At 53.2% G+C, this 21,417-nt stretch overlaps 1 protein-coding gene across 4 annotated transcripts in view; it reads right to left on the bottom strand.

Annotated features, from left to right (window-relative positions):
- USP42 (ubiquitin specific peptidase 42) overlaps positions 1 to 21,417 on the bottom strand; it is a 224,336-nt gene that overhangs the window by 35,981 nt on the left and 166,938 nt on the right. For all 4 annotated transcript variants that reach the window (XM_075318050.1, XM_075318047.1, XM_075318049.1 and 1 more), the window contains one exon: positions 20,343 to 20,445. In XM_075318050.1, coding sequence (XP_075174165.1) covers positions 20,343 to 20,445 — 103 coding nt within the window. The remainder of the gene's footprint in view (positions 1 to 20,342; positions 20,446 to 21,417) is intronic.

Below are 21,417 nucleotides of genomic sequence, written 5' to 3'. Positions count from 1 at the left end.
ACCAATAGCGCCGAGACTTGCCCTTTAAGGGAGCCGAGCGACAAGCCCTTTTCCAACCCAGATTGCAGGAAGGAAAGAGAAGTAGGCAATGCCAATGGCCAGGGGGACACTCCTTGTACAGAGCACCAGTAAAAGAAAATCTTCCACTTCCGTGGTAGATCTTAGCAGACGTGGGCTTCATAGCCTGTCTCATGGTGGCAACGACCCCTTGGGATAATCCTGAGGACACTAGGATCTAGGACGCAATGGCCACACAGTAGGTTCAGGGCCGTAGAATTCAGATGGAAAAACGGCCCTTGGGACAGTAAGTCTGGCCGGTCTGGTAGTGCCCACGGTTGACCGACCGTGAGATGCCTGTCGCCAGAGCTCTTTGATCGTCATGAAAACCGGGACCTTGCTGTTGTGCCGATTCGTGAAACCCGTCCGGGTGCAGAGACCATTCTCCTGCGTCCACGCCCTGGTGACTGAGGAGAAGGGAATTTTGTTACTTACCGTAAATTCCTTTTCTTCTAGCTCTTATTGGGAGACCCAGACGATTGGGGTATAGCTACTGCCCTCCGGAGGCCACACAAAGCACTACACTAAAAAGTGCGAGGCCCCTCCCCTTCTGGCTATACCCCCCCGTGGTATCACGGGTACTCCAGTTTTAGTGCCAAAGCAAGAAGGAGGAAGCCAATAACTGGTTTAAACAAATTAACTCCGAGAAACCTCGGAGAACTGAAAAACCGTTCAACATGAACAACATGTGTACCCGCAAACAACAAAAAAATCCCGAAGGACAACAGGGCGGGTGCTGGGTCTCCCAATAAGAGCTAGAAGAAAAGGAATTTACGGTAAGTAACAAAATTCCCTTCTTCTTCAGCGCTCTATTGGGAGACCCAGACGATTGGGACGTCCAAAAGCTGTCCCTGGGTGGGTAAAGAAATACCTCATGTTAGAGCTGCAAAAAACAGCCCTCCCCTACGGGGATGTCACTGCCGCCTGCAGGACTCTTCTACCTAAGCTGGCATCCGCCGAAGCATAGGTATGCACCTGATAATGCTTGGTGAAAGTGTGCAGACTGGACCAGGTTGCTGCCTGGCACACCTGTTGAGCCGAAGCCTGGTGACGTAATGCCCAGGACGCACCCACGGCTCTGGTTGAGTGGACTTTTAGCCCTGAAGGAACCGGAAGCCCCGCAGAGCGGTAGGCCTCTAGAATTGGTTCTTTGATCCATCGAGCCAGGGTGGCTTTAGAAGCCTGCAATCCCTTGCGCGGACCAGCGACAAGGACAAAAAGTGCATCGGAACGGCGTATGGGCGCCGTTCGGGAGATGTAGATTCTGAGTGCTCTCACCAGATCTAGCAAACGTAAGTCCTTTTCATACCGGTGAACCGGATGAGGGTAAAAGGAAGGCAAGGATATATCCTGATTAAGATGAAACGAGGATACGACCTTAGGGAGAAACTCCGGAATGGGGCGCAGCACTACCTTGTCCTGGTGGAACACCAGGAAAGGAGCCTTGGATGACAAAGCTGCCAGCTCAGACACTCGCCGAAGCGATGTGATCGCGACAAGAAACGCCACTTTCTGTGACAGTCGAGAAAAGGAAACGTCCTTTAGAGGCTCGAAGGGCGGCTTTTGCAGAGCAACAAGTACTCTGTTCAGATCCCATGGATCTAACGGCCGCTTGTACGGGGGCACAATATGACAGACCCCCTGTAGGAACGTGCGCACCTTAGGAAGACGTGCTAGACGCTTCTGAAAAAACACAGACAGTGCCGAGACTTGCCCTTTAAGGGAACTGAGCGACAAGCCCTTTTCCAACCCCGATTGCAGGAAGGAAAGAAAGGTGGGCAATGCAAATGGCCAAGGGGATACTCTCTGTGCAGAGCACCAAGATAAGAAAATCTTCCACGTCCTGTGGTAGATCTTAGCAGACGTTGACTTCCTAGCCTGTCTCATTGTGGCTACGACTCCTTGAGATAATCCTGCAGACGCTAGGATCCAGGACTCAATGGCCACACAGTCAGGTTCAGGGCCGCAGAATTCTGATGGAAAAACGGCCCTTGGGACAGTAAGTCTGGTCGGTCTGGCAGTGACCACGGTCGACCGACCGTGAGATGCCACAGATCCGGATACCACGATCTCCTCGGCCAGTCTGGGGCGACGAGTATGACGCGTCTGCAATCGGATCTGATCTTGCGTAACACTCTGGGCAAGAGTGCCAGAGGTGGGAAGACGTATGGGAGCCGGAACTGCGACCAATCTTGAACTAATGCGTCTGCCGCCAGAGCTCTTTGATCGCGCGACCTCGCCATGAATGCCGGGACCTTGTTGTTGTGCCGGGACGCCATTAGGTCGACGTCCGGCACTCCCCATCGGCGACAGATTTCCTGAAACACGTCCGGGTGAAGGGACCATTCCCCTGCGTCCATGCCCTGGCGACTGAGGAAGTCTGCTTCCCAGTTTTCTACGCCGGGGATGTGAACTGCGGATATGGTGGAGGCCGTGGCTTCCACCCACATCAGAATCCGCCGGACTTCCTGGAAGGCTTGCCGACTGCGTGTCCCCCCTTGGTGGTTGATGTATGCCACCGCTGTGGAGTTGTCCGACTGAATTCGGATCTGCCTCCCTTCCAGCCACTGCTGGAAGGCTAGTAGGGCAAGATACACTGCTCTGATTTCCAGAACATTGATCTGAAGGGTGGACTCCTGCGGAGTCCACGTCCCCTGAGCCCTGTGGTGGAGAAACACTGCTCCCCACCCTGACAGACTCGCATCTGTCGTGACCACTGCCCAGGATGGGGGCAGGAAGGATCTTCCCTGAGACAATGAGGTGGGAAGGAGCCACCATTGTAGAGAGTCCTTGGCCGTCTGGGAAAGAGAGACTTTCCTGTCCAGGGACGTTGACTTCCCGTCCCATTGGCGGAGAATGTCCCATTGAAGTGGGCGCAGATGAAACTGCGCAAAGGGAACTGCTTCCATGGCTGCCACCATCTTCCCGAGGAAGTGCATGAGGCGCCGTAAGGGGTGCGACTGGCCCTGAAGGAGGGATTGCACCCCTGTCTGTAGTGACCGCTGCTTGTTCAGCGGAAGCTTCACTCTCGCTGCTCGAGTATGGAACTCCATGCCAAGATACGTTAGTGACTGTGTCGGAGACAGATTCGACTTTGGAAAGTTGATGATCCATCCAAACGTCTGTAGAGTCTCCAGTGTAGCATGTAGACTGAGTTGGCATGCCTCTTGAGAGGGTGCCTTGACAAGTAGATCGTCTAGGTAAGGGATCACCGAGTGTCCCTGAGAGTGCAAGACTGCTACCACTGCCGCCATGACCTTGGTGAAAACCCGTGGGGCTGTCGCCAGACCGAATGGCAGAGCTACGAACTGAAGATGTTCGTTTCCTATCACAAAACGTAGAAAACGTTGATGTTCTGTAGCAATTGGCACGTGGAGATAAGCATCTTTGATGTCTATTGAGGCAAGGAAGTCTCCTTGAGACATTGAGGCCACGACAGAGCGGAGGGTTTCCATCCGGAACCGCCTGGCGTGCACATGTTTGTTGAGCAGCTTTAGATCCAGAACAGGACGGAACGAGCCGTCCTTTTTTGGAACCACAAAGAGATTGGAGTAAAACCCTCGCCCTTGTTCCTGAGGCGGTACAGGAACCACTACTCCTTCCGCTCTTAGGGAGTCCACCGCCTGCAGCAGGGCATCTGCTCGGTCTGGATGTGGGGAGGTTCTGAAGAACCGAGCTGGAGGACGAGAACTGAACTCGATTCTGTACCCGCGCGACAAAATGTCTGTCACCCACCGGTCTTTGACCTGTGACATCCAAAATGACGGAAAAGCGGGAGAGCCTGCCCCCGACCGGAGATGCGGAGGGGGGGAGCTGGAAGTCATGAGGTGGCCGCTTTGGAAGCGGTTCCTCCATTTGCTTTCTTGGGGCGCGCGTGAGCCCGCCAGGAATCTGAGCTTCTTTGCGTCCTCTGAGTCCCTTTGGACGAGGAGAATTGTGTCTTGCCCGAACCTCGAAAGGACTGAAACCTCTGCTGCCACTTTTTCTGCTGAGGTTTGCTTGTTCTGGGCTGGGGTAAAGAAGAGTCTTTACCCTTGGACTGTTTAATGATGTCAGCCAATGGTTCGCCAAACAGTCTATCTCTAGATAAAGGCAGGCTGGTTAAACATTTTTTGGAACCAGCATCTGCTTTCCAGTCCTTTAACCACAATGCTCTGCGCAAAACTACCGAATTGGCGGACGCCATTGAGGTGCGGCTGGTAGATTCTAGGACCGCATTGATAGCGTAAGATGCGAACGCGGACATCTGCGAGGTAAGGGACGCCACTTGTGGCACCGCTGGATGTAAGATCGCATCCACTTTTGCTAAACCAGCTGAAATAGCTTGGAGTGCCCATACGGCTGCGAATGCTGGAGCAAACGACGCGCCGATAGCTTCATAGACAGATTTTAACCAAAGGTCCATCTGTCTGTCATTGGCATCCTTAAGTGAAGCGCCATCCTCCACTGCAACTATGGATCTAGCTGCAAGTTTGGAAATCGGGGGGTCAACTTTTGGACACTGGGTCCAGCGCTTGACCACATCAGGGGGAAAAGGAAAACGTGTATCCTTAGAACGTTTAGAGAAACGCCTTTCTGGATGAGCGTCGTGTTTCTGGATTGACTCTCTGAAGTCAGAGTGATCCAAGAAAGCACTTAATTTACGCTTGGGATAGAGGAAACGAAACTTCTCCTGCTCTGCAGCTGCCTCCTCTGCTGAAGGGGCTGGGGGAGAAATATCTAACAGTCTATTGATGGCTGAGATAAGATCGTTTACCATGGCGTCCCCATCCGGGGTATCCAGATTGAGAGGGGTTCCAGGATAAGACTCCTGATCACTCTCATCAGACGCATCACAGGGAGACTGATTGCGCTGAGACCCTGAGCAGTGTGATGACGTTGAGGGTCTTTCCCAGCGAGCTCGCTTAGGGTGGCTGGGGCTATCATCTGAGTCATAATACTCAGCCTGTGAAGCCGGGGACCCCCTTGCAGTCTGGATTAAATCCAACTGAGGGGGATTAGAGGACAGAGACCTCGCCGTGTCCATAGACTGAGCCCCAGGCATGGATTGCAAAGTTTCAAGGATTTTTGCCATAGTCACAGACATATTATCCGCAAAAACTGCAAAGTCTGTCCCTGACACCGGGGCAGGACTTACAGGCGTCTCAGCCTGGGTCACTATCTCTCCTGACTCCGGCTGGCGAAGCAGCACCGGATCTGAGCATTGCACACAATGGGGGTCCTTGGAGCCTGCTGGTAGAGCAGCCCCACATGCAGCACACGCAGTGTACACAGCCCTAGCCTTGGCAGCCTTGCGTTTTGCGGATGACATGTTGCTGCCTCCTCAGAGTGATCTGGGTATACAGCCAGGAAGCGACCTCACAGTGCAAGCAATAAATCAATATATATATGTCCAGTGACACAGTACACTAATACACACTGAGGCACTAGAGGGGCCAGCTGAAAAGCCGCTTACCGCCCGCTTAAGAGCGGGTGTGTGATCTCCAAAGCCCCCTAGTCCAGGTCTCCCAGAGCCTTGCGTCCTTCCTCCAGCCAGACATGCATGTAATGGCTGCCGGCGTCCTGAGAGAGGAGGGGGGGCGGGCCCTGGGCGTTCCTGGCTAAGAGCGGGAAGCCTGCTTCCCTCTGTGCCTAGTGAGAGGGCTGGAGCGTGTAAATCAGGCTCCAGCCCTCGTCGCTGCCGTGAAACAGCGTCTCTCCCCTACCCTGATTGACAGGGTGGGGGCGGGAACGAATCGGAGCTGCCGGCGTCCCAGGCCGCAAAAGCCGGGGACTAGATTTATAAACGCCACCGCCGTAAAAGCGCGGTCGGCGTGTCCCCGGCGAACTAAAAGTCACAGCAGCGCCGCCGGTCCAGCGGGGGTCGGCGCTGCGTTCCCACACACAGAAAAAAAGTCCCCCAGTTAAACTGTAGGAACACTAGCTCTAGCGTTACGGTCCCCGGCGCACTACAACACCCAGCCAGCCCGGAGTGTGTCTGTGCCTGCCGGGGACACAGAGTACCTGTATGATGCAGGGCCATGTCCCTGATGGTACTCCTGCTCGGCATCCACCAGGTTCTATGGGTCTGTGGATGGAGCCCGGCGTCAGAGCTTTGAGGCCGGCAGGATCCCACTTCCACAGAGCCCTACAAGGGGATGTGGAAGGAAAACAGCATGTGGGGCTCCAGCCTCTGTACCAGCAATAGGTACCTCAACCTTACAACACCATCCAGGGGTGAGAAGGGAGCATGCTGGGGGCCCTATATGGGCCCTCTTTTCTTCCATCCGAAATAGTCAGCAGCTACTGCTGACTAAAATCTGTGGAGCTATGCGTGGATGTCTGACCTCCTTCGCACAAAGCTTGAAAACTGGAGTACCCGTGATACCACGGGGGGGGTATAGCCAGAAGGGGAGGGGCCTCGCACTTTTTAGTGTAGTGCTTTGTGTGGCCTCCGGAGGGCAGTAGCTATACCCCAATCGTCTGGGTCTCCCAATAGAGCGCTGAAGAAAGTCTGCTTCCCAGTTTTCTACGCCCGGGATGTGAACTGCGGATATGGTGTATGCTCTGTCATCCACCCCTAGCAGAATCCGGCGGACTTTCTGGGAGGCTCGCCGACTGCGTAGTCCGCCTTGGTGGTTGATGTATGCCACCGCTGTGGATTGTCCGACTGAATTCGGATCTGTTTGCCTTCCAGCCACTGCAGGAAGTCTTGCAGGGCAATATACACTGCCCAGAGCTCCAGACAATTGATCTGAAGAGTGGACTCCTCTGAAGAGAGTCCTTGATCGTCTGAGAAAGGGGGACGTCCCTGTGTAGGGACATCGACTTCCCCTCCCATTAGCGAAGAATGTTCTATTGAAGTGGACGCAGATGAAACTGCGTGAAAGGGACTGCCTCTGGATGAGGTGTCTCCTTGAAGGAGAGACTGCACCCCCGTCTGTAGTGACCGCTGTTTGTCCAGTGGAAGCTTCACCATCGCTGAGAGAGTGTGAAACCCCAAGCTAAGATATGCCAGCGATTGGGTTTAACTTTGAAAAGTTGAGGACCCACCCGAAACTCTGGGAAGTCTCCAGCGCCATGTTCAGGCTGTGTTGGCATGCCTCTTAAAAGAGTGCCTTGACAAGTAGATGGTCTAAGTAAAGGATCACAGGGTGACCCTGAGAGTGCGGGAGTGGTCCCACTGCTGCCATGAACTTGGTGAAAACCCGTGGGGCTGTCGCCAGACCGAAGGGTAGGGCTACGAACCGAAGATGCTCGTCTTCAATAACGAATCGTAGCAAACGCCGGTGCTCTGGAGCAATCGGCACGTGGAGATAAGCATCCTGATGTCTATTGATGCTAGGAAATCTCCTTGAGACATTGAGGCAATGACGGAGCGGAGGGATTCCATCCGGAACCGCCTGGTTTTCACGTGCTTGTTGAGCAGTTTAAGGTCCAGAACGGAACGGAAGGAGTCGTCCTATTTTGTCACCCCGACCAGATCGGAGTAAAAAGTGTCTCTTGTTCCTGAGGAGGAACCGGGAATACGACTCCTACTGCCTGCAGAAGAGCCTCGGCTCGGCCGGTGAGGAAGTTTCTGCGACAAACTGTCTCTCACCCACCGGCCATTGACCTGTGGCAGTTAAATGTCGCTAAAGCGGGGGAGTCTGCCACCGACCGCGGACGTGGAGAGAAAGGGCTGAAAGTCATGAGGAAACCGCCTTGGTAGCGGTTCCTCCGGCTGCCTTCTCCGGGCGTGATTGAGCCCGCCAGGAACCTGCGCCCCTCTGAGCCTTTTGAGTCCTGTTGGACGAGGGCAATTGGGACGTGCCCGAGCCTGGGAAGGACCGAAACCTCGACTGTCCCTTCTCCTGATGGGTCTTGTTTATTAGCTGGGGTAAGGAAGAATCCGTACCCTTGGACAGTTGAATGATTTAATCCAACCGCTCACGAAACAGTCTGTCACCAGATAAAGGCAATCTGGTTAAGCACTTTTGTGGAAGCAGCATCTGCTCCAATCCCTTAACACTAGGAGCGTAACAACACGGAGTTGGCGGACGCCACTGACGTACGGCTCGTAGAGTCCAGGACAGCATAAACAGCTTGAGTCGCAATGCCGACATTGCGAGGTGAAGGACGCTACCGCGGCCAAGATGTACATGTGACCGCGTCCCTCTGCGCAATACTAGCTGAAATAGCTTGGAGTGCCTCTATGGCTGCGAATGCCGGGGCAACCGACCCGCCGATAGCTTCATAGACAGATTGCAACCAGAGGGCTATCTGTCTGTCAATGGCATCTTTAAGTGAAGTCCCATCTTCCACTGCAACTATAGATCTAGCCGCAAGCCTGGAGATTGGGGGATCCACCCTTGGAGCGCTTGAGCACGTCAGGGGGGAAGAGACAACGCGTATCCTCAATACGGTTGGAGAAACGCTTATCGGGATAAGCGTGGTGTTCCTGGACTGCTTCTCTTGAGTCAGAGTGACCAGAAAAGTACTCAATATACGCTTGAGATACCGAAATAGGGATTTCTACTGCTGTGAAGCTGACCCCTCCACTGGAGGAGTTGAGGGAGAAATACCCAACCTTCCATTGATGGACGCTATAAGATTATTCACTATAGCGTCACCATCCGGTGTATCCGGATTGAGAGCGGTCTCAGGATCAGAGTCCTGAACAGCTACGTCTGCATCATCATACAGAGAGTACTGTGATGAAGTCGAGGGCCGTTCTTAGGGAGCTCGCTTAGGCCGTCTGGGACTGTCGTCCGTGTCAGAGCCTGCACCCTGGGATGCATGGGACCCTCCTGGAGCCATGATTTGTTTCGAAATCAGGGTGGCCAGGGGCATTGAATCAACATTGCCCAAGGTCTGTCTGGACTGCAAAGTCTGTAAGATGTTAGTCATAGTGACAGACAATATATCAGCGGAAACTGCAACTCCGTCCCTGTCCCTGGACAGGGATCACAGGTGGTTCTTTTGGCCACCTGTAGCAGAGACCCCGTTGAGTAATTGCACACACTGGGGGTCCTGGAACAGTATCGCATGCAGTACAAGCAGCATAGAAAGCCTGTGCCTTGGCACCCATGCTTTTTTTTTTTTTTTTGTTGCCGTCTAGCCATCTAGGAGCATTAGCCAAGAATAGCGACCGTACAGTGCAATGTATAGCATACAAGCATGAAGTACAATAAACACTTCAGCACATGCAGAACAAGGAGCATAGAAAGCCTGTGCCTTGGCACCTTTGCTTTTCTGCTGCCGTTGTCTAGTTATTCAGGAGCATTAGCCAAGAAAAGCGACATACAGTGAATGTATAGCATACAAGTATGAAAATAACCACTGCAGCACATGCAATCCAAGCAGCATTGAAAGCTTGTGCCTTAGCACCCTTGCTTTTCTGCTGCTGTTGTCTAGTCATCAAGGAGCATTAGCCAAGAATAGCGACATGCAGTGAATGTACAAGCATGAAAATAAACTCTGCAGTACATGCAATCCAAGCAGCATTGAAAGCTTGTGCCTTAGCACCATTGCTGTTTGCTGCCGCTGTCTAGCCATCTAGGCGGGTAGACAGCCAAGAATAGCCCTTACAGTGCAATGTAAAGCATACAAGCATAAAGGACACATGACACTGCAGCACATGCAAGACAAGCAGCATATAGAGTCTGTGCTTTAGCACCCCTGATCTTTTGCTGCTGTTTCTAGGTCTGCATCCTGAATAGCGACCGTACAAAAGTACAACAGGACACTTCGGCATTAGTGGGTCAGCACTTTAGTTGCCGCTTACCGCCCGCACAAAAGCGGGTGTGTGGCGCCGGAATCCTGTGCTGGGTCTGCTTCCCTAGCTCAGCGCTTGTCTCCGTTTTCCCGCGCTGCGTGCCGGAATGGCTGCCGGCGTCCAGAGGAGAGGGGCGGGCCGAGGGCGTGCCCGAGACCAAGAGCGGGAACCCGGCGCCCACTGTGTCTAGTGACGGGGGCTGGAGAATGCAAATAAGCCTCCAGCCCTCGGCGCTGCTATAGAACAGCGTCTCTCCCTTTCCCTGAGTGACAGGGTGGGGGCGGGAACGAAGCGGCGCTAGGCCGCAAAAGCCGGGGACTAAAGTTAGAAGCGCCGCCGCCGTAAAAGCGCGGTCGGCGCGTCCCCGGCGCACTACAAGTCGCAGCTGCGCCGCCGCTCCAGGGGCGGTCGGCGCGGCGGTCCCCACACGTAAAGTCCCCCAGTAATCTGCAGGGACTATAAGCCCAGCGCACAGCGCTACAGTCCCCGGCGCACTAGCACACCCAGCAAGCCTGGAGTGTGCGTGGCCTGCCATACGGGGACACAGAGTACCTGAAAGTTGCAGGGCCTTGTCCCTGAACGGCACTCCCGCTCCACATCCAGCAGGTTCTATGGGTCTGTGGATGGAGCCCGGCCTCAGGGCTTGGTGGCCGGAAAGATCCCACTTTCTCAGAGCCCCTCAGGGGGATGGGGAAGGAAAACAGCATGTGGGCTCCAGCCTCCGTACCAGCAATAGGTACCTCAACCTTACAAACCGCAAGTGGGGTGAGAAGGGAGCATGCTGGGGGCCCTAGTATGGGCCCTCTTTTCTTCCATCCGATATAGTCAGCAGCTACTGCTGACTAAACAGTGGAGCTTATGCATGGATGTGTGCCTCCTTCGCACAAAGCTTGAAAACTGAGCAGCCCGTGATCCCACGGGGGGTGTATAGCCAGAAGGGGAGGGGCCTTACACTTTTTAGTGTAATGCTTTGTGTGGCCTCCGGAGGCAGTAGCTATACACCCAATCGTCTGGGTCTCCCAATAGAGCGCCGAAGAAAACGGACCTTGCGAGAGCAGGTCTGGACGGTCCGGAAGATGGCACGGCATCTCCACGGACAGTTGGAGCAGGCCCGGATACCAAGCTCGCCTGGGCCAGTCCGGTGCAATGAGGATGACTCGACGGCCCTCCATTCTGATCTTGCGCAGGACTCTGGGCAAGAGAGCTAGAGGGGGAAACACGTAGGACAGACGAAACTGGGACCAGTCTTGAACCAGAGCGTCCGCGGCGAAGGCCTGAGGATCGTGGGAGGGAGCCACGTAAACCGGAACCTTGTTGTTGTGACGGGATGCCATTAGGTCCACGTCCGGAGTGCCCCACTTGCGGCAGATTGACTGAAACACTGCCGGGTGCAGGGACCACTCGCCACCGTCCACGGATTGACGGCTGAGATAATCTGCCTCCCAGTTTTCTACGCCAGGGATGTGGACTGCGGATATGGTGGACTTTGAGTCCTCCGCCCATTGAAGAATGCGTTGGACCTCCAACATTGCCAGGCGGCATTGCCTTGGAGATTGATGTAGGCAACCGCTGTCGCGTTGTCTGACTGGACTCGAATGTGCCTGCCCGCCAACAGGTGGTGAAAGGCTAGAAGCACAGCTCTGGTTTCCAGCACATTGATTCAAAGGGCTGACTCGGACGGAGTCCAAGTGCCCTGTGCTCTGTGGTGGAGATGTACCGCTCCCCAGCCGGATAGGCTGGCATCCGTGGTGAGAATCACCCAGGACGGAGTCAGGAAGGAGCGCCCTTGGGACAGGGAGAGGGGTCGAAGCCACCACTGAAGAGAGCTCCTGGTCCGTGGCGACAGAGCACTAACCTCTGTAAGGAGGAAGGCCGCTTGTCCCATCAGCGGAGAATGTCCAGCTGCAGAGGACGCAGATGGAACTGGGCAAAGGGAACCGCCTCCATGGAGGCCACCATTTGACCCAGCACCTGCATCAGACGCCTGAGGGTATAACGGCGGGGCCTCAGGAGAGAGCGCACCGCCAACCGGAGTGACAGCTGTTTGTCTAAGGGCAACTTCACAAGTGCCGGCAAAGTCTCGAACTGCATCCCTAGGTACGTGAGACTCTGGGTCGGAGTCAGAGTGGATTTGGGAAGATTGACAATCCACCCGAATTGGGCTAGGGTGGCGAGAGTGAGCGAAACACTCCGCTGACAGTCTGCGCTGGATGTACCCTTGACCAGAAGGTCGTCCAGATAAGGAAGCACTGCTAACCCCTGGAGGTGCAGCACCGCAATCACTGCCGCCATGACCTTGGTGAATACCCGAGGGGCCGTGGCTAACCCGAAGGGGAGAGCCACGAATTGGAAATGATCCTCTCCTATCGCAAAACGTAACCAACGCTGATGTGACACTGCGATTGGCACATGTAGATGGGCATCTCTGATGTCGATGGACGCCAGGAACTCCCCTTGGGTCATAGAGGCAATGACTGATCGCAGAGACTCCATGCGAAAATGCCGCACCCGGACATGCTTGTTGAGAAGCTTGAGATCCAGGATGGGCCGGAAGGTACAGTCCTTTTTTGGAACTAGGGAGAGATTTGAGTAAAAACCTCTGAACTGTTCCTGAGCGGGAACTGGGACAATCACTCCGTTTGCCAGCAGTGGGGAGTGTCCCTCCCCTGTGTAGAACGGCCGCCGGGAGGAGCCGAACCTGTCCCTCTGCATGAGTGACATGCGAGGGCAGGAAAATGAAACTAGGCCTCCGGCGAAGCCGGGGCCTAAATTTAAACGGCGAGGCCGACAAGCAGGCACCATCGGCGCGGTTCTCAGGCAAAAGCTAGAGAACCCGCCGGAAAAGTTAAAACAATCACATACAGCATACTCTCCCCTTACAATAAAGAACCGGGACCCCCAACATAAACGTCTCAGGTACTTAGCTGCTGAGACGCAGGGCCATGTCCCTGGGGATAAGTGCTCCGGTCCAACAGAATCCTCAAGGGGCTGTGGATGGAGACCGGACTCCTGCCAGGCATGGAGACCGTGCTGGCTCCCACTTCAAGCCAGAGCCCAGAAGGGATGGTGAAGGAGCGCGGCATGTAAGGCTGCAGCCTTGTAAATCAACCTTAACAACACCGCCGACACAGTGGGGTGAGAAGGGACATGCCGGGAGTCCAGACATGGACCCGCTTTTCTTCAAACTCTTTCCAAAAGTCAAACAAATCAGATGAGAATGCATGTGTGGATGTATGCCTCCTGACACAAAGCAATAAACTGGCTAGGACTGGCTACCAGGGGGTGTATAAGCTCAGAGGGAGGAGCTACACTTTTTAGTGTAGTACTTTGTGTGTCCTCCGGAGGCAGAAGCTAAACACCCATGGTCTGGGTCTCCCAAAGGAACGATAAGAAAACAGGATAGGAGCAGAGGCTGAAAGAGCAAGCACCAACTGGCTTTATTTTACATGCCCGTTTGTGTTTGGAGTCCACTTTGCTGGAAGAGGAAAACCCCTATTGAAGAAGGACAAACAACTATCTGGGAAACCTGCACGCTTTACACTGTCTTAAAGATAATTGGACACCTAAAGCTAAAGTGTTATGTTTTCCATTAATGGGGTGTGGCTAGAATTCTAAAGACACCCTAAACCGTTCTGTACAAAAGTTCTGAATTCCCCCGATTGCCTTCTCCTAGGCAGAGATTAAAAGCGCCTACTGCCAATGGGTCAACTGTGTAGATATTGGAGAATGGCAGCCGCACCTGTAGCGCTAAAGATGAAGGCTGGCACATGGCTAATCACGTGCTCACGTTCCTACCCTTGTTCCCATCTGTGTAGACACCAAAATCATTCCACTCATGCAGAGACAAGCAGGAGGATCTTTGTCCTGTTCATGTGCAGGGCTTTACAATTACCCATGTACCACCGCGCTCAGGCTTTACCAGCGCGATCACCACAAGATCTGCTCTAATCATGGCCACTTTCCTGATGGAGTTTAGTGCACATGCAAATCTAGGAAATCCTTGTGGTTGTAGCCACTCAAGTTTTCATTGCCTACAAAATGGTCATACAATTAGTCGTGACAGGTGCCACTTCAAGGGCTATAGACGGGGGAAGGCACTGCTGTCCAGTGATAAAGAGTAAACTTTCAAGAAATGTTTTCACACTTAAATTTCTAGCAGATTCACAGGGTTCTGAAAACCCCATAAGAATGCTTACTAAACTTCCAAGCCCGCCCCTGCCCCAGAGCGCGCCCCAGCCCGAGAGCGCGCCCCTGCCCGAGAGCACGATTCAATGGAAAACCTAAGATAAGCAACCTCTGCCATCCATTGAATCCACACCCTGTGCTGGGGGCTGCATCCTGAGGCCCCACAGATCTGTGAATGCTAATAAGAACAAAAAATGCTGTAAGTTTAGTTCCTCTTTAGACATAGTTGTATCAGCAGCAGAAGGACTCAGCGCCTGTGGATACCACCTAACAATGTGGTGGTGTGCGAGTTCATTCATTGCCTCCAGGTAGCAATCTTTTTAGCAAATTCCATATGTCAGAGGTGGCAAGAAGAGAGACATATGGGATGATTAAAACTAAACATCAGACAGTCTCACAGAAACAGCATGAATCATTCATTAATGATTAATGACAGAGCCATGTGTCACTCATACAGGCACAAGAGCTTCTCAGATGATGAAACTGCATGGACCGGGTTACACACGTTCCCCATGGAGGACAGGCCATTTCACTGTTAAAACCACAGTATCAGTGAAATGCATGCAGCTATCGGCCATCTACTAATACCTCTTCTGTACAGGCTGGTGCTATATGTCAGGTTGAGCTTCTTCAGACACAATAAAGAGAATTTTGTTACTTACCGTAAATTCTTTTTCTTATAGTTCCGTATTGGGAGACCCAGACCATGGGTGTATAGCTTCTGCCTCCGGAGGACACACAAAGTACTACACTTAAAAGTGTAGCTCCTCCCACTGAGCTTATACACCCCCTGGTGAGCAGACCCAGCCAGTTTAGTGCAAAAGCTGAAGGAGAATAGCCACCCACCACTAGAACAGAGCAATAGCCGGAACAACCGGAGCCTCTATCCACGACAACAGCCAGTGATAACACACGGAACAAGAAAATTGCCAACAGGCAACAGGGAGGGAGCTGGGTCTCCCAATACGGAACTATAAGAAAAAGAATTTACGGTAAGTAACAAAATTCTCTTTTTCTTTATCGTTCCTATGGGAGACCCAGACCATGGGACGTTCCAAAGCAGTCCCTGGGTGGGAAATAAACCGAACAAAGTAAGAAGTAGGCAAAACCTAACTTCACAAATTGGCGACAGCCGCCTGAAGGATGCGTCTGCCCAAGCTCGCATCTGCCGAAGCATGAGCATGCACTTGGTAGTGCTTCGAAAAGGTATGCAGGCTAGTCCAAGTGGCAGCCTGACAGACTTGTTGAGCCGTAGCCTGGTGCCTGAAAGCCCAAGAGGCACCAACAGCTCTGGTCGAATGTGCCTTGATCCCCGGCGGGGGAGGCACCTGAGAACTCTGGTAAGCGTCCGAAATGGTCGATCTGATCCAACGGGCTGAGGTCGGCTTAGAAGCAGAGAGACCCTTGCGCCGACCTGTGGTTAGCACAAAAAGATAGGTGCACCGCCTAATAGAAGCGGTGCGAGACACATAGATCCGGAGCGCCCGCACCAGATCCAGAGTATGCAGCGCTTTTTCAAAGCGATGAACAGGAGCCGGACAAAAGGAAGGTAGGACAGAGCTGAGACTTGTCCCTTGAGAGAGTTGAGGGACAGTCCTAGCTGCAGACCGGACTGTAGAAAGGACAGAAGGGTCGGCAAGGAGAATGGCCAAGGAGGATGGCCAGTAGAGCGACACCATGACAGGAAAATTTTCCAAGTCCTGTGATAGATCTTAGCGGAGGAAGACTTACGGGCCCGAGTCATAGTGGAAATGACTTCAGGAGGAATACCAGAAGCAGTCAAGATCCAGGACTCAAGAGCCACGCCGTCAATTTGAGAGCCGCAGAATTCAGGCGGAAAAACGGACCTTGAGAGAGTAGGTCTGGACGGTCCGGGAGATGCCACGGCATCTCTACGGACAGATGGAGCAGGTCTGGATACCAAGCTCGCCTGGGCCAGTCCGGTGCAATGAGGATGACTCGACAGCCCTCCATTCTGATCTTGCGCAGAACTCTGGGCAAGAGAGCTAGAGGGGGAAACACGTAGGACAGACGAAACTGGGACCAGTCTTGAACCAGTGCGTCCGCGGCGAATGCCTGAGGGTCGTGGGAGCGAGCCACGTAAACGGGAACCTTGTTGTTGTGACGGGATGCCATTAGGTCCACGTCCGGGGTGCCCCATTTGCGGCAGATTGACTGAAACACTGCCGGGTGCAGAGACCACTCGTCACCGTCCACGGTTTGACGGCTGAGATAATCTGCCTCCCAGTTTTCCACGCCTGGGATGTGGACTGCGGATATGGTGGACTTGGAGTCCTCCGCCCATTGAAGGATGCGTTGTACCTCCAACATTACCAGGCGGCTGTGTGTCCCGCCTTGGTGATTGATGTAGGCAACCGCTGTCGCGTTGTCTGACTGGACTCGGGTGTGCCTGCCCGCCCGCCAACAGGTGGTGAAAAGCTAGGAGAGCTAGAAGCACGGCTCTGGTTTCCAGCACATTGATTGGAAGGGCTGACTCGGACGGAGTACAAGTGCCCTGCGCTCTGTGGTGGAGATATACCGCTCCCCAGCCGGATAGACTGGCATCCGTGGTGAGAATCACCCAGGACGGGGTCAGGAAGGAGCGTCCCTGAGACAGGGAGAGAGGCTGAAGCCACCACTGAAGAGAGCTCCTGGTTTGTGGCGACAGAGCCACTAACCTGTGTAAGGAGGAAGGCTGCTTGGCCCAACAGCGGAGAATATCCAGCTGCAGGGGGCGCAGATGGAACTGGGCAAAGGGAACAGCCTCCATGGACGCCACCATTTGACCCAGCACCTGCATCAACCGCCTGAGGGTATACCGGCGGGGCCTCAGCAGAGAGTGCACCGCTAGCTGAAGGGACTGCTGTTTGACTAAGGGCAACTTCACAAGTGCCGTCAAGGTCTCGAACTGCATCCCTAGGTACGTGAGACTCTGGGTCGGAGTCAGGGTGGACTTGGGCAGATTGACCAGCCACCCGAATTGAGCTAGAGTGGAGAGAGTGAGCGAGACACTGCGCTGACAATCTGCGCTGGATGAAGCCTTGACTAGAAGGTCGTCCAGGTAAGGAATCACTGCCAACCCCTGGAGGTGCAGAACTGCAATCGCTGCAGCCATGACCTTGGTGAATACCCAAGGGGCTGTGGCCAACCCGAAGGGGAGAGCCACAAATTGGAAATGATCTTCTCCTACTGCAAAACGTAGCCAACGCTGGTGTGACACTGCAATTGGCACATGCAGATAGGCATCTCTGATGTCGATGGATGCCAGGAAATCCCCTTGGGACATAGAGGCAATGACTGATCGCAGAGACTCCATGCGAAAGGGCCCCACCTGAACATGCTTGTTGAGAAGCTTCAGATCCAGGATGGGCCGAAAGGTACCGTCCTTTTTGGGAACTAGGTAGAGATTTGAGTAGAAACCTCTGAACCGTTCCCGGGCGGGAACCGATGCAATTACTCCATTGTCCTGCAAGGCTGCCACGGCCTGTGAGAAGGCGGCGGCCTTGGAGCAAGGGGGAGTTGAGAGAAAAAATCTGTTTGGCGGACTGGAAGAGAATTCTATCCTGTAGCCGTGGGAGATGATATCTCTCACCCACTGGAGACGTGTTGAAACCACGCGTCGCCAAAGTGGGAGAGCCTGCCACCGACTAAGGACGTTGCTGGAGCGGGCAGATAGTCACGAGGAGGCTGCCTTAGTGGCAGCAGCTCCTGCGGACATCTGTGGACGCGCTTTTGGGCGCCAGTTGGATTTCTGGTCCTTGGCTGAGTTAGCGGACGAGGCCGAGGGCTTAGAGGACGACCAGTTGGAGGAACGAAAGGAGCGAAACCTCGACTGATTCCTACCCTGGGCAGGTTTCCTGGCTTTGGTTTGTGGCATGGAAGTACTCTTCCCGCCAGTTGCTTCCTTAATAATTTCATCCAGCTGTTCTCCGAACAGCCGGGACCCAGCAAAAGGGAGCCCAGCAAGGTACTTCTTAAAAGAAACATCTGCCTTCCACTCTCGAAGCCACAAGATCCTGCGGATAACGAGGGAATTAGCCGAAGCCACCGCAGTGCGGTGAGAAGCCTCCAGCATGGCAGACATGGCATAGGATGAAAAGGCCGAAGCTTGGGAAGTTAAGGCATCCATTTCGGGCATAGATTCCCTGGTGAGGGAATGCATCTCCTCTAGAGAAGCAGAGATGGCTTTGAGAGCCCACACTGCTGCAAAAGTCGGAGAAAACGCGGCCCCCGCCGCTTCATACACGGATTTGGCCAGAAGGTCAATCTGGCGATCAGTGGAATCCTTAAGGGAAGTGCCATCAGCCACCGACACAACGGTCCGGGCTGCGAGCCTAGACACCGGAGGGTCTACCTTTGGGGAGTGAGCCCACTCCTTGACCACCTCAGGTGGGAAGGGAAAACGGTCATCAGAACCACGCTTTGGGAAACGTTTGTCAGGGCAGGCCCTGGGTTTGGTCACAGCGGCCTGAAAACTGGAGTGGTTAAAGAACACACTCTTTGCTTTCTTAGGCGAGGTAAACTGGTGCTTTTCTGCCAGAGAGGGTTGCTCCTCTGATACTGGCGGATTGAGATCCAGTACAGAATTAATAGAAGCAATCAAGTCACTAAGATCTGAGTCACTTTCGGACAGATCAATGGGGTACATGGAGTTAGCCTCCGAGCCCCCTGTAAAGGCATCCTCCTCATCCTGCGAGTCAGCTCTGGAATCAGAGCCATGGGAGGAGGAGGGAGAGGGAACCCTGCGTCTCTTCTCAGGAGGATGGGGTCTGGGCCCTGATGATGAATCCTCTGTGAGCTCCGGTCCTGAGAGACCCCTAGCAGCCGAAGCACCCTCTGAAGGGGGCTGATGCATATTCATCAGAGTCCTGGACAGAAGTCCCATGGACTCAGCAAAGGACTGGGAGATAGACCTAGAAAAGGATTCTACCCAAGCCGGGGGTCCAGCCACAGGAGCAGGGGCAGCCTGAGAGACCACGGGGGGTGAGACTCCAGGCTGTGGCACCGTCAAGTTAGAGCAGGCATCACAATGCGGATAGGTGCTCGGTTCGGGCAGCAGGAGCTTACATGCAGCGCATACAGCATAAAGCTTTGGGGCATTGCTCCTCCTTGAGGAGCGGGATCTGGAGGGCCATAGAGACCTACAGGGGAGGGGACACACTGCAGTGGGGAGTGTCCCTCCCCTGTACAGAACGGCCGCCGGGAGGAGCCGAGCCTGTCCCTCTGCATGAGTGACATGCGAGGGCAGTGAAGCAGAAACTAGGCCTCCGGCGAAGCCGGGGCCTAAATTTGAGCGGCGCGGCCGACACGCAGGCACCATCGGCGCGGTTCTCAGGCGACAGCTAGAGAACCCGCCGGAAATGTCAGTAAACACAATAAGCACACTCTCCCCCAACAATAAAGTACAGGGACCCCGAAATATAAACGTCTCAGGTACTTAGCTTCTGAGACGCAGGGCCAAGTCCCTGGGGATGAGTGCTCCGGTCCAGCAGGGTCCTGAAGGGCTGCGGATGGAGACCGGTCTCCTGCCAAGCATGGAGACCGTGCTGGCTCCCACTTCAAGCCAGAGCCCAGGAGGGATGGTGAAGGAGCACGGCATGTAAGGCTCCAGCCTAGGAATCAACCTTACAACACCGCCGACACAGTGGGGTGAGAAGGGACATGCCGGGGGTCCAGACGTGGACCCGTACTTCTTCATCTCGTTCCAAAAGGAAAAAAATCATTTGAGAATGCATGTGTGGATGTATGCCTCCTGAACACAAAGCGATAAACTGGCTGGGTCTGCTCACCAGGGGGTGTATAAGCTCAGGGGGAGGAGCTACACTTTTAAGTGTAGTACTTTGTGTGTCCTCCAGAGGTAGAAGCTATACACCCATGGTCTGGGTCTCCCATAGGAACGATAAAGAAATAAAAGACTGGCACCATCTATATCTGACCTGACTTTTTATTAAATTGTAGATTTCATTTTTAATCTTAAAAATCCATATCTAGTCCTGCAATTTCTGGCCACCAGTCACATTTTACAATTGTGGTTCCAAAACCAAATTAATACTGTAACTCGAGGGAGCACTGGACACTCATTTTGGAGACATTGAGTCCGATGGGATGGGAAAAGGGGATTCTAGTTGGTGACTTTCAAGTCTCTGGGTTCCACAAAGCGCACACCACAAATGGACATAGACTGTATTTCAATAGTGTGTGTATGGTTATGATGATTTAGTTCTTTCCCAGACAAAGCAAAATATGTGAAAATTAATGATATTGTACGATGCCACAAAATACTGCATGGAGACACAACCCAGAGATGAAAAAAAGCATCAGTCCGGACCATTGGTACGTATCTCCACGCATGACATTCACTTACTTGGAACAACCTCGGAGACAGGATTTTTGCATTTCCTCTACTGTGTATCTAAGAAATTCATGAGCATCCTCTTGGCTTCCATAACGAAAGTGCTTAGCAATACCTAAAGAAGTACATTAATTGAGAGATCAATAAGTTATGCAACAAACAGAGTTTCTTTATAATACTCTAGAAGGTGGCCCGATTCTACGCATCGGGTATTCTAGAATTTACGTATTGTGTAGTTCATGTATGGATTTTTGTTCTATAATAATATATATATATATATATATATATATATATATATATATATATATATATATATATATATATATATATATATATATATATATATATATACACACACACATATAAACATATAACATATAATATATATATATATATATATATATACACACACACATATAAATACATATACACACACACACACATATATATATACATATATACATACACATACATACATAGATGTTGTTGTGTGTAGTTACCAAGTGTTTGTGTAGGGCGCTGCACATGTTCTGGGTGTTGTCTGGGTGTGGCGGGGGGTGAGAGCGGTGTTGTATGTGTGTTGCGTTGTTTGTGGAGCGCTGTGTGTCTGTAGCGTTTGTGTGTGTGTTGCGCGGTTTGTGTGGGTGTGGTGTGTTTTGGGGGGAGGTATGTTTTGTACAATGTGTGTTGTGCGGTATGTGCGTATATTTATGTATGCCGCGGTGTTTGTGTGTTGGGTGTTGTCTGTGTATGGCGATGTTTGTGGTTCCCAGTGTGTGTGTGGTGTGTTGTGTGTGTGTTGGGAGGGGGGGGGGGGGGAGGTGTGCACCTCCCATCGTGCTCCATCCCCCATGCTGCGCACCCCCCATCGTGCTCCATCCCCCATGTTGCCCACCCCCCATCGTGCTCCATCCCCTATGCTGCGCATTCCACATCGTGCTCCATCCCCGATGCTGCGCACCCCCCATCGTGCTCCATCCCCCATGCTGCGCACTCCCTATCGTGCTCCATCCCCCATGCTGTGCACTCCCCATCGTGCTCCATCCCCCATGCTGCGCACCCCCCATGCTGCGCACCCCCCATGCTG

The sequence above is a fragment of the Anomaloglossus baeobatrachus genome, chromosome 7, assembly GCF_048569485.1.
Source record: "Anomaloglossus baeobatrachus isolate aAnoBae1 chromosome 7, aAnoBae1.hap1, whole genome shotgun sequence".
Taxonomy (NCBI): Eukaryota; Metazoa; Chordata; class Amphibia; order Anura; family Aromobatidae; genus Anomaloglossus; species Anomaloglossus baeobatrachus.
Note: the sequence above shows the minus strand (reverse complement) of the source record. Positions and strands in the feature narration are given on the sequence as shown.